General features: G+C 46.0%; 1 protein-coding gene across 9 annotated transcripts in view; it reads left to right on the top strand.

Annotated features, from left to right (window-relative positions):
- The window catches only part of MARK2 (microtubule affinity regulating kinase 2), a 212,359-nt gene that overhangs the window by 29,641 nt on the left and 168,783 nt on the right, over window positions 1-13,935 (top strand). For 3 of the 9 annotated variants that reach the window (XM_040329069.1, XM_040329072.1, XM_040329074.1), the window contains exon 1: window positions 5,694-6,133. The exons of 1 other annotated variant lie outside the window; for it this stretch is intronic. In XM_040329069.1, the coding sequence (XP_040185003.1) occupies window positions 6,062-6,133 (72 nt within the window). In that variant the 5' untranslated portion in view covers window positions 5,694-6,061. Of the gene's footprint in view, window positions 1-5,690; window positions 6,134-13,935 lie in introns of those variants that run through there. 5 more of the 9 variants (XM_040329073.1, XM_040329077.1, XM_040329076.1 and 2 more) reach the window with 4 other exon arrangements.

Raw genomic sequence — 13,935 nt, forward strand, 5'->3', positions numbered from 1 at the left:
ATTGAGCCCATAGGAAAGGCCGTGGCTTCGGCCTACCTAGCTCTGGAGCGGCGGCCATCTTGGTACATCCGGTGATCTAGGTGAGCTTCCCAGAGCGGCGCTGACTGGGGAGATGTGGACATTACAGTGGGGGAGATGGGGGGAGATGAAGTGGACATTACAGTGGGCACTATATATGGTGGTGATCCAACAAATCATCCGATCCGTGGCTCTGATCCGAGGAACGATCCGAACTGTGATTTTTTTTTTTTTGATCCGTTGCACCCCTAATGGCCACACAAAATATTGACACGTTGGGCCCAATTTGGACATTTTCACTTGGTTCACACACATAGTCAGGTTGAAAAAAGACACACATTAATGGCTGTGTGAGTTATGTTGAGGGGACAGAAAATTTACACTGTTATAGAAGCTGTAAACTCACTACTTTACATTGTAGCAAAGTGTCATTTCTTCAGTGTTGTCACATGGAAAGATATAATAAAATATTTACCAAAATGTGAGGGGTGTACTCACTTTTGTGAGATACTGTAAGTATAAGAAAATGTGCATTTAGAATTGCTTAGTAAGTACGATTTTTTTTTTTAAGCTAATACACCGAATATTCGCCATACATGTGGCAGTAAACAATTGACAATCGATTCTGTTGTCTTGAAGGCTCTTTTGTTGAAAACGATCTTTCGAATCCAGAAAGAAAAGTTCCCTCTGGTTGAATTTAGCTGAATGCTCTGCTAGGACTGGTCCTTCATTTCTAGTAAGGCAATGGTCATACATTTTTTTTTTTTTTTTTTTAGGCTTTTGTTTTCTCCTGCTGATCCAGCCAGTGTCGTACATCCTGTATTAGGGCTGCTTCACACTGGAACACGCGTGTTTCTGGCATTCGGTTTTAACAGGCAATTCCCTTGAATGGGCTGCAAAATGCGCTCGCATGTGCAAAAAGTAGTGTAAGAACTACTTTTGCAAATCGCAACACACCGAACAGTGTGGTACTGCAGTACTATGTGGTGCGGTGCATTTGCAAGATGTATTTTAAGGTGTCAACAGTTGTCGCCTGCATGCATCTTGCAGAGGCAGCGTGTTCATGTGTGGTAAGGCAATGCACCTTTCCCAAAACAAGGTCCAGTGTGACGAGCTCTTATGCTCGTACACACGACTGGTTTTCCAAATGAGAAAACTGCCATTTTTTTTTTTAGATTGGCCGTGAAAACCGGTCGTTTGTATGCTCCATAGCAGTTTTCCCGACAACAAAACTACCCGCAATTTAACCTGCTCGATTTTTTTCCCCATTGTGTTTCCTGTCAGTCTTTTTCTTGTCACGAAAACTGCTCATGTGTATGCTTTTCCTGGGGGAGGGGGGGGGGGAGCGCATGCTCAGAATCAAGTATGGTCAAACTAGCGTTCGTAATGGAGATAGCACATTCGTCACGCTTTAACATACTGAAAAGCACCAGGCTGAAAAGCGCGAATCGTCTCTCGCCAAACTTTTACTAACGCGAGGATCAGCAAAAGCAGCCCAAAGGGTGGCGCCATTTGAATGGAACGTCCCCATTTATATTGCCGTCATACCTGTTGGACGTCACTGCGCTTTGGTCGACCGTTTTTTTTATTTTTTGACTGAACGTGTGTATACGCAAGGCAGGCTTGAGAGGAATCGCGTCGGGGAAAAACGCCGGGTTTTGGCATGTCAGGAAAACCGGTCGTGTGTACAGGGAATGAGGCTTCATGTGTACACGGCCTACTTTGACTGCCGGTTGTTGGAAAACTCCAACGGCAACAAAATGGCTGTTCGCATTTTCTGGTGGTCAAAACGCTCCTATCCTGAACGTGATTCTTCTGCGTTTAATAGGGGAGATTGAAGCTCCCCAACTCTGCTAAAAGCCCCCATGTGTACATTGGAGTTTAGGAGCTTTGGCAAAAAAAAAACGCTAAAAGCTCCCAAACGCAAGTTTAGGAGCTCTAGTGTACATGAACCCTAATGCCCCATACACATGATCAGGCTTTTGCCCGGCCAAACTTGCATCGGAATTCCATCGGAATAAAAGAGAACATGTTCTATATCTAAACTCCAAAGGAATTCCTCTGAACATTTTTCGATGGGGCATTTCCGATGGGAAAAGTCCGTATGACTTTTTCCATTTGATTTTCCGATCGTGTGTACGGGGCTTAAGAGTGCCTATACGCTGGATGAAGGAGAAAAGGACCACTTTGGACAGAAGCATTTTAGTCTGGGTGAGAGGAAAGTTCAATGTACTAACAGATTTAGCTGCACTAACAAATCAAAGGCTAACTCCAGCTAACTCTTTTATAAGTAGTTACAGCAACAGTTTTTGTTCCTTTTGGGATGAAGTTATTACAGCCATTGTAACCACCCCTGTCAGTAGTAAATGGTTTGTCCAGGATCTCTGTAACTGTTACATCTACAGGAGAGCTTGTTCTGTTTAAAAACAGACTTGCTGGCCAGATCACCAGGTAAAAATAAATGAAAGAAAACATAAAAGGAAAACGAATGCAGCCATCGCATCTAAGACTTGGTACACGGGACATTTTAGAACCTCTCCTTAACGTCACAGATGGTAACCAACGTTTAAAAATGTCCGTTTTGCTGCATGTACGTGCCGCGTTTGCGTCCCCCCCCCCCCCCCCCAAATAGTAAAAAAATTTAAAACGTCTGTTTACACGCGTTTACAAGCTGTTTACAGGTGTTTGGTGTTTCAAATGCCTCTAAACATCCGTCCTGAACACATGTTTCTAAACTCAATTGTCTAGGAACATGTACTGATAGATAACAAAGGAAAGTTCAGTGGCAGCTTAAAAAACCCGCACAACTGCTCCTAAGGCTGCATTCACACCTCCGCGACAAGTAACGCCGCGTACGCGGCGTATTTTGCCGCGAATAGTGTAACTTTTATTTTTTTATTTTTTTACAAATCCTTCCCATTGCTTTGTATGGCCGAACGCCAATGCCGCCTGAAAAAAAGGGTCCGGGACTTTTTTGCAGGCGTACGGCGTCTATGAGATGGGAACCATCTCATAGACAGCAATGGGAATTCTCCCCTCCAGCGGCACGACCGTCCGGCGTCGGGCGTTTTGTCGCGGAGGTGTGAATGGGGTGTCAACGTCCATTTGGCAGCAGCAGTGTACATGAGGCCTAAGAATTGTAAGCTGCAATATAATGAATGTTTGTTTGTTTTTAGGTTTAAGCCTAGGCTCACATTGGAGCAATTTGAGAAATCAAATCGCATGACAAGTCGCAGCCTATTGGAGGCAATGGCACTGTTCCAATCGGCGCAATACTGATTTTGCAACCCCGCACCGATTTGCAACAGTAGTTCCTGCACTACTTTTGCTGATTTTCAGGTGCGACTTCAATGAAAGTCTGTGCATGAAGCCACACAGATCTCTATCAAGTAGCAGCTGAAATCGCACTGCTACTTCAAGTGAAGTAGCGCAAATTCAAAGTAGCATTAATGTGAACCAGGGCTTATACTGCTTTAGGGCCGATTCACGCCACAATTTCTGAATTTCGGTTGCGTGTCTTTGATGCCTTCTGGTGTATTTTTAATGCATTTCTGTGTGTGTGTTTTTTTTTTCTACTGTTGAGTGTATATGTATTCCGGTCCTTTTTTGTAGTGTTTTGCTACGTTCCAGATGAAAAAAAAAAATGCAACATGTTCTACTTTTATTGACTGCACTTGTGTGAACTAGGGCCATTGGAATCTATGTAGAACATTGTGCATGCGTTTTTGATGCAGAATAAAAATGCACTGGACTACATGTGGTATGAACCAGCTGCAAGCCCCGGTTCACACTATAACTGGCCTGTGAATTGCACAGGAACCGCGCCACATTCCTGTGCAATTCACATGGTAATTTTTTACATTGCGATCCTTTTGGGGTGTCGTTAACTTTGTATTGATACCCGCAGTGCATCACATATATGTGAACTTAGGCGTAAGTTCTAAAATGTCTTAAAGTGGTTGTAAACCCACTCTGACAACTTGCACCTACAGGTAAGCCTAGATTAAGAGCCGGTTCACACTGGGGCGACTAGGAGTCAATGGGTAGCCCGCCCGGGTCCACCTGAAAAAATGGACAGGCGGATCTGAGCGGGCTTATCGTGTAAAAGGGGCCTTTATGCATGATCCCTTTTCAAAGTTGTTGCCTAAAATCTTTTAATTGTAGTAAATCGAGAGCCGGTTCACACTGGGGCGACTCGTCAGGCGACTCAGCCGCCTGACGAGTCGCGTCCCATTCAATGCAATAGAACCGTTCTAATAGGAGCGATGCAGGTGGCTCCGACTTAGAAAAAGGTTCTTGTACGACTTCAGGGACGGCTCGGGGCGACCTGCATTCTATACAGAAGTCGTTTTGCAGAGTCGCCCCCGAAGTCGTGCCGCGGCTGTGTGAACCGGCTCTAACGCTTACCTGTAGGTGCAAGAAATATATCTCCTTAAAGCGGAGGTTCACCCAAAAGTGAACCTCCGCTTTTCGAAACCCTCCCCCCTCCGGTGTCACATTTGGCACCTTTTTAAGGGGGGTAGGGGGTGCAGGTACCTGTATAATACAGGTATTTGCACCACTTCCGAGTATAGACTCCCGAGGGAGTCCCGCCCCTTCGCGTCACCCCCCGTTGTGTTCTGGGAAACGCACGGCTCCCAGAACTCCCAGAACTCCCAGCGGGGACCAGTGAGGATGGCGTACTAGGGAACCGTGCAGTGAAGCCGCACCGCTTCACTTCCCGATTCCCTCACCGAGGATGGCGGCGGGGGAAGCTGAGAGCCGAGCGGTTGCTCGCCCTCAGCTGCCGACGTCGCAGGCGACCTGGACAGGTAAGTGTCCATTTTTTTACAAGTCCGCAGCTGCAATATTTGTAGCTGCTGACTTTTAAAAAAAAAAAAAAAAATTCCGGTGAACCTCCGCTTTAACCTACATGGTTAAGGAGATATTTGCAGAAAAGACTGCGCCGATGTCTACGGCTCAAGCGTCGGGTGCCGGGTCTTGAATGGGTTGGTGCCGGGATTATGCCGTCCCGCGCGGGAGTGACGTCCCTGCCGCTCCGGCCAGTCACAGCGCCGGAGCGGCGATACACGGAAGAGACTCGTAGGCGACATGGAGGGGAACGAGGAGCGCTTCGGGGGTTTCGATCTCGGGTAAGTGCCACATAATGAGCTAGTATGCTATGCATACTAGCTCGTTATGCCTTTCTCTTGCAGAGTTTTTTTTTTTTTTTGCAGGAAAAACAAAAACGTGTTTACTTCCTATTTAGGATTGTGTTTGTTTTATGTCCGCGTGTGTGTCAAATCAGCAAATGTTTATTTCAATAATTATACTTCTTCCATAAGACAAGAGTGCGATGTCTGTCTTTTTGGTACAGAATTAAAATGTAAATAAAGCTTTGTGAAAGCAATGTCTAAATAAAGAGTTGTAGAAAACTCCAATCCATAGGATGTCAGAAATGTGAATGAATTTGTGATCTGGCACTTTTGTCCCCGGCCGGTCTCGCCAGTCCTGTGCGGCTTTTCTATACACAATCATAGGTCATTGACTATTGTTGGGATTGTTTGCGAGGATTAATGCAAATAATGTGATCCTCCAGTTCCCTCCTTATTCTCTGCTCTGTTGCACAAGATTCAACAGTCAGACAAGGCAAAGCTTTAGTGTCCTCTATAGGAAGAGGAGGAGCAGAAGTTGGCTTGGATGAGGGGGTTGGGGAAAGGAAGAATTACCTTTCTCTTACTCTGAAGCTGTTGGCGAGAAGTGCATCATCCTGAGTGCTGTAGGCTGGAGGAGAATGCCATGATGTCAGACTGTGTCTCACCAGCATTACCTGCCCTAGCGAGGAGGGGACAGGTCAGCCTCTCCTCCCTGCGTGAGATTGCAGGGTGGTAACTTCCTGCTTTTGAGTTCAGTCAAGAAGGGAACGTGAGCGAGCGAAGTAGGTGAACCTCCCCCTTGCCACAAAGTCTGGACTGACGGATTACACGAAGAGAGAGGAAAAAAGAAGAAGAAATCTGGCTGAAGCCTTTTTATTTACATGAGTGGGATTCTGCTTTGAGAAACCATGCTGGAGGACATAGCAGCCAAGCGTCGTGATCACCCTGACTCTTGTATGAACCCCCTGCTTCCTCATGAGGTCTGTAATCTGCTTCACTTCACCCATTCTCTTCTGCTGTTAATGTTCAGCGAGATCAAAGTTTGTTTTGTGGCGTATGAGTTTGTGTGTTTTGTAGGTCTTGAGGTTGTATGGAACACCTTGGTATGTGTACTTCTCGCTATGCGTTTTATGGTTGAGACTTTTGAGACTGATCCTGTAAATGACGGCGATCAAATGAGAAGTGTTCATCGTCTTTAGGTGTGCTGCTGGCAAGTGGCGTCTGTAAGGTAGTTAGGTTTATATATTACTTTTGCTCTTTTTGATTGGACTTGCTCGCAGATTCTTTTTTGTAAAGCTATCCTGTTTATTTGATTATCGAATGTCTTTCTTCATGGGGGGGACCTTTTTGAGATGGTATTGAAGAACAAGCATTCTATAGGCCTCAAGGTAAAACAAAGGTAATATATTGACATTGTCCTCCTGGCCATGAAGTTGTGAAACTGACAGGTGACTTCAAAGTAAAGGAATGTGTTTTTCTTTTATAGATCTCCATTTTAATGTTGCTAGTAGAACAGAACGAGTCCTTCACGTCTATCAGTAATCTCATTATTTATCTATGTTTTTAGGTACAACCCCAATTCTAAGGAAGGGTAAAATCTGGGGCGGCACAGTGGTGTAGTGGATAGCACTCTCGCCTAGCCGTAAAAAGGGTTGCTTGTTTGAATCCCAATCGCGACACTACCTGCCTGGGGTTTGCATGTTCTCCCTGTGCCTGCGTGGGTTTCCTCCGGGTACACCAGTTTCCTCCCACACTCCAAAGACATGCTGATAGGTTAATTGGTCTCTGTCTAAAATTGTCCCTAGTATATGAATGCGAGTTAGGGACCTTAGATTGTAAGCTCCTTGAGGGTAGGGACTGATGGGCCAGATTCTCGTAGAATCCGCGGCGGCGTAGCGTAAGCCATTTACACTACGCCGCCGTAAATTACTGGAGCAAGTGCCGTATTCTCCAAGCACTTGCTCCGTAATTTGCGGCGGCGTAGAGTAAATGGCCCGGCGTAAAGCCGCGTAATTCAAAGGGGGCGGCTTGTATTTAAATTAAGCGCGCCCCCGCGCCGATCGAACTGCGCATGCGCCGGGTGGAAAAATAGCCCAGTGCGCATGCTCCAGCTCACGACGGAAAACGTCAATGACGCCGACGTGAGCGTCATTGACCTAAAGTCGTATTCGCGGACGACTTGGGTAAACGACGGAAAAATACGACGCTGACCCGACGCCATACTTAACATGGCATACGACGGACCTTCGTAAACGTACCCCTCATATAGCAGGAGTAAGTTTACGTTTACGGAAACGTCGTAAATTCACTGCGTCGTCCGGGAATCTCGCGTAAATAGCTAATTTGCATAGACGACGGGGAAAACGACGAGGCGACACCTAGCGGCGGGAAAAAAAATTGCATTTAAGATCTGACAGCGTAAGAGCCTTACGCTTGTCAGATCTAAGGGATATCTATGCGTAACTGTTTCTAAGAATCAGTCGCATAGATACGACGGCCCAGATTAGGACTTACGACGGCGCAAATGGCGTTGCGCCGTCGTAAGCCCTTTGAGAATCTAATCTAAGAATCTGTGTATGTAAAACGCTGCGTAAATTGACAGCGCTATAGAAGTACCATAATAATAATAATAATAATAATAATAATAATTATAATATTATGCACTGATTTGCAAAGCTCATAAACTCATATTTTATTCACAATAGAAAACATCAAATGTTTATACTGAGAATATATTAACAATTTTAGGAAAAAGGTACTTTTGAAATTGATGCCAGCAACACATCTCAAAAAAGGTGGGACATTTACCACGGCGTAGCATTCCCTCTCCTTACCAGCAGTCTGGGAACTGAGGAGACCGGTTGTTTTGGAAGAGGAATGTTGTCCCATTCTTGTCTGATATAGGATTATAACTTCTTTATCATATTTTTCGTTTCAAGTTGCTCCTAATATTTTCAATTCGTGAAAGGTCTGGACTGCAGACTGGCCAGTTAAGTGCCTGGACTCTTCTACTATAAAGCCATACTGTTGCCGTAGATGCAGTATGCGGTTTAGCATTGTCGGTTTGACCGGACCGTGGGTCTAGTGCAGTGTGCCTGTGGGTTGGCTGCGCTTTGCCATAGAGTTCTATTATGTTCTACAGTTTTTTTGCGTTTTCAGAAAGTGCACTGAAATTGTGGGACATAATAGAGCTCTATGGGAAAGCACAGATAACCTGCACTACACCCATGGTGCTGTCAAACCACACTGTATCGGTGTGAACGGGGCCTCGTTATATGGCTGGATTTTTCTTCATTATTAATTATTGGGTTGCACAGTCAGAACTGGATTTTCAGTGTGCTGTAAATTGGTGTCCATGTGCTCCAGGCACATAGGTTGGTTGTTAGTAGGCCTAGTGGTCGAGTTACTGAAACGTGTATTTATTTATTTTTCCTGTCCCAGGTGATCACAGATCTGTGACAAAAATTATTCAATGCTCAGACTGCGGTGTGTGATAATCTGCCAACATTTTGGAAAATTGACAAATAATGCCACTTTCTTTTGACCCCTTTTCACACTGGTGTGGGCATTGTCGGTAAAACTTTACCACTGTTATAGCGGTACTATTCGGCCACTAGCGGGGTGCTTTTAACCCCCCATTGGCGGCCAAAGAATAGGTTAATAGCACCCGTGTTGTGGGGCTGCCGAAGTGCTTTGCAGGCGCTTGGGCAGCACTGCCCATTAATTTCGATGGGCAGGGCGGTTTGGGAGCGGGGTATACAGCACTCCCGCCATGCCCCAATGATACTGCTTGCAGGACTTTTTTTCTTGTTCTGCAAGCGCACCACCCCAATGTGAAAGCACTCTGGTGCTTGAAAGCGCCGCAGTGTCAAAGGAGACTTGGAGGCCTCGGTTGGCGCCTAACTGCAGCCATTTTTTCTTCTGAAATTGTAATTGAGTTAAGGTAACATTTTTATTAGTTTGTGGTGTGTTTTTGTTTTTTGCCTGCAAATGCGTTCACTCACTGTGTTTCCTTCAGACACCTGTAAAAATGGATGTATAGAAGATCAGGAAGACTTGGATGAGAACAAAGTTGTCAGAAGTTCTAAAATGTACACTTTTTTTTTTGCCTGTGTCCCTATTTTACTCCCCATCGCAGGAAGAGGGAATTGGAAGATCCCCCGATAGGGCACCCCCCCCCCCCCCCCCCATCCACACAAGGCTATTGTATTCTGACAGCGGGGGACTCATCCTCTGTCATACACTGATCATCACTGCAGCCGATTGAACGTTTTCTGCCAATCCCGCTCGATAAAACTCAACCTACTGATTGTCTTCCGTTGGGCATGGAGGGCCACACACACACACACACACACACACACACACACACACACACACACACACACACACACACACACACACACACACACACAGAGATCGAAAATTCGATTGGATTCCTGGTGAGCCAGCCAAACTTTAATCTGTGTGTGCCCAGCTTATTCCTTTCCTTGCTCTAAAAAGCCAAATCAACATTTTGGCTGGAGTTGGGCTTTAATATAACCCTACTAAACTTTCTGTGCATTTAAGTATCCAAAAGTTACAAATCTCCAAATAAGGACAGTCCGCTTCTCATACTTTTTGTTTGAGTGCGCGTCTTGCGTTCAATCTGCTAATGCGCATGCTCCGAAATGCCGTTGCGACCCACCAGTGACTTCATCACGCCTGGTGCCGTGTTGCAGCCCTCGCCATCAGCTTGATCCGAGCCTCGGTTTCACTGCCGTGGTCCAGATCCTGCTGGCTAGGATTTCTCCCCTACAGGCGAAAATCGGCTGTGTGAACGTCACTCCGCAGTGGACGCCACGCCAATGTAGATGGATTTGTGCCTTGCTTCTCTAACCTCCATGTAATGCACCTGTATCTCATTAAAATGTTTACAGCTCTAACCTAGAAGCACCCGTGTTTTTCTTCTCTCTGCATATCTGGAGTCTGCTTTCAACTCCCCCTTAAAGGCTGCCAAGGTTGTTTGGACTGCTAAAGTAATCTATACAGATTCCCCCTCTACATCTCTCCCCTTCTATATATACTGAATATTCCACTTCAAGGACTTCCTGATGGACTAATGTATTACATTTCATACTATTAGTCCCACTAGCCATTTTTTGAACAATTTTTAATACCAGCAATATTGGCACCACAGCTGATGTTTCCATCAGCTGTCAGGTGCTCCCGCCGCCATTGGTGGTAAGGGAACCCGGCAGTGTAGCCTTACGGCTTCACGCCGGGAACCTTACTGCGCATGCCTGAGGCACCGCTCTCCTCCTGGCCTGACGACAGGGGAAGAGGAGGGAGTCAAGTCGTGATGTCAATATCTATGGCTGTGGCTCTCGGAGGTGGGAAAGGATACCTGTTAAAGATGGTTATCCCCCCCCCCCCCACTCCTCCCAGAAAGGTGGTAATTGTGGCACCGGAGGGGGGGGAGGAAACAAATGAGCGTAAGTTCCACTCTTGGGTGGAACTCCGCTTTAAAGCTCATCTAGACTGAAGATCAAACATGTAGGCTCCTTTCACACTGGGGCGAGAGGTGTGGTGGCGGTATAGTGCTGCTATTTTTAGAGGCGCTATACCGTCGGAGTTGCAGCGGTATTCGGCCGCTAGCGGTTTGGTTTTAACCCCCACTAGTGGCAAAAAAAGGGGTCCATACCGCCGGCAATGTGCCTCTGCAGAGGCGCATTGCCAGCAGTATAGCCGCGGTTTCCCACGGGAAGGAGCGGTGGAGGAGCGGTATACACACCACTACTCCTTTCACCGCTCCAAAGATGCTGCTAGCAGGACTTTTGGAGCTGTCCTGCTAGCGCTCCGCTCCAGTGTGAAAGCCCTCGGGCTTTCACACTGGAGAAACTGCAGCTGCTGTTTAGGGTCGGTTTGCAGGCGCTATTTTTAGCGCAATAGCGCCTGCAAACCGCCCCAGTGTGAAAGGGGTCTTGGCATATTAACACTTCATAGATGTGGTGGCTGAATTCATTTTTCAGGCTTCTTTTCCCCATTATTTCATCTGATGATCCTGCCAGTAACACACTTCCTGTCTTGGATTAGATTAACACCACATTTGTTTACTATTCTGTATATTTGGAGGAGCAGCCTTGTCACCCTTAGGACAGGGCTTCAGAATACCCCCCCACCTAAATGACGGGGGGAGGTGTTTTCTAGTTCACGTTAATAGCTGTAAACAGTGTAAGTGATGAGCACAGGGAGTTATTTACTTACAAGATTTCTGCAAGTCCTCATTCACATTTGGTATAGCTGGAACTCGCATTCCTCATCGTGATTTTGTGGTGGAAATTTCCACACGATTCTGCGTGTCACGCATAGGGCACCCCATTTGCTTCAATGGGTTGCCCTATGTGTGTGTGTCTCCCAAAAGAAGCTCCTCCCTTTTTGGGGCGATCGGCTTCACACAAGTCGTGTTTTCAATGGCTAGTGCGATTCTGTCTCTTGATTATCACGGTAAAATCGCACCATGCTTGGTGCCACCTAGAATGAATGGCACCCAAACCCGCATGGAGCGTCTTGCACAGACTGGCGCGTGATTTGTGGGCAAAATCGCAGGCATTCTCCACTATTCCAAATCGCTAAATGTGAATGGAGCCTAACTTTGAACTTTTTTTTTTCGGATATAACAAAAGCTTTTTAACTTTTACATTTAACATTTCAGGGAGCTAATGCGTGAAGTTCATTGTTTGGGTTTCCATAAACTTTGGATTTCTTGCCTTGCAGAGGAAGTTTTATCTCCTTTTTTTATTTTATTTTTATTGCATGTCACTTATAAGCAATGGAGATGGTAATTCCTAAGAAAATCCTTTCTGAGGACCTATAAAAGCCAATATTTCATCAGACTTTTTTTGTTTGAGAGGTTTGTGAACTCGGTTATGTGTATTTCAGTTGGGATGATGGCGACATGATGGTGTTCCCTCCTTGTTATGAAGTTTACAGCACAAGTAGCTTCCGCCTTTTACCTTGAAGCAGGTCCTCGCCAAGAGCCGTCCAGCAAGTGTGGGTGTGGTGTGGGGTTTTTTTTTTTCTCAATTGTATTGCAACCTTATCTGTTTACCTTTCCTGCGTCGTTTCCAGCTTAAGCCTTTGTTGCTGTAAAAGTGAATGACATGATATTTCCCCATTGAACTGCTTTTCGTCAGTGAGGTGACATGAAGAACTTAAGCTGGCCGTATCGCCATGTTGGCCAGGTTTGAGCGCTTTCGACTTTCTTATCGTTAGTCGGGTCAAATCAATCAAGGTTAATTTTCGACCGCAGTAGAAAATTCAAAGGAGCAGGATGAAATATTTTTTTCAAACAACCAATTTGCAACAGTGGTTTTCGTTCAGGGAAAGTCCCTTCACTGTAAAATCAAATTAAAAATGTCCTATGAAAGTTTGTACCGTTCATTAATTGAATCTATTTGTGTATGGCAAGCTTTAAGGTTCATTCAGAGGCTCCGCGTCCTCTGCTGAGCCCCTGTCTGCTGCGTGTGAATGCACCTCGGAGCTGCATGCAGGCAGTCTACAGAAGTGGATGCACACGCAGTGGATGCACGGGCAGTCGTATGTGGGAGAAATATACATGAGGATATACAAGCAGAGACACATTACGTCATACTTGGCACTAACCGTACACATCACCTCGGTGGAGGTGTGCCTCTCAGGATAAGGATACAATCCTGTAACCAAACATCGGGGGTATGTGGAATTTTAACATGCGACTGTGTCTTTAACATCGCCATCTACTTCTGTAGGCAGCGGACATGCAGCTCCAAGGGGGATTCATACGCAGGAGCCAGTGGCTCGGAATGCAGGATGGGTCTCGGTCCTCGTCTGAATAAGTCCTACAAGTAAATCACTAAGGCAGGGGTGCCCAACCTTTTGAACAGCAGGGGCCACTTAAGCGACTTGGTAATCGGTCGCGGGCCACAATGAGCTGAGCGGGGGATGGCAGCCTATTCGGCTCTATAGAGCGCACAGCAAACTTGCAGGTAATAGAAGTCTATAGGTCAGTGCCGGTAACCCGCAGGTGCACATCTCTGTGGATCAATTTGAAAGCAGCCCAGTAACCACTGCAGAACAGATATGCCCATATATACACACACTTTAATTTTAGTAATGAAAACTTACCTTTAATAACAGTATTCTATTTTATTCCATCCCAGAGCAGGAGGTCGTGGGCCACATTAGAGGGCTCCGTGGGCCACATGTGGCCCCCGTGCCACTGGTTGGGCACACCTGCACTAAGGGCTCAAAGTATATCTTAAAGTGGTTATAAACCCACTCTTGCAATTTGCACCTTCAGGTAAGCCTAGATTAAGGCTTACTTGTAGGTGCAAGAAATATCTCCTTAACCTACACGGTTAAGGAGATATTTTCACAGAAACTGGCACCGCTTTCTACAGGGCATGTGCACCGTAGACAACGGCACAGGCGCACTGAGAGGTTCCGTTTTTGTGAATGGCATTAACTGGGTTAATGCCAAGTTTTCGCGCATGCGCAAGGACCTGCCATGTTTTCGTGCATGTGCGGGAGTGACGGCGAAAACAAGGAAGAGGCTCCAGGGGACATGGCGGCGGTGGACAGGACTGAGACGGACTTCGGGGGCTTCGTTCTCAGGTAAGTGACACATAATGAGCTAGTATGCTGTGCATAATGGCTCCATTATGCCTTTCTCTTGCAGGTGTATTTGTTAAAAAAAAAAAAAACCCACACACAAGCCTTACAATCACTTTAAAGAGAAAATAAACCCTCTGTACTCTTTATTTTT

The sequence above is a fragment of the Rana temporaria genome, chromosome 11, assembly GCF_905171775.1.
Source record: "Rana temporaria chromosome 11, aRanTem1.1, whole genome shotgun sequence".
Classification (NCBI taxonomy): Eukaryota; Metazoa; Chordata; class Amphibia; order Anura; family Ranidae; genus Rana; species Rana temporaria.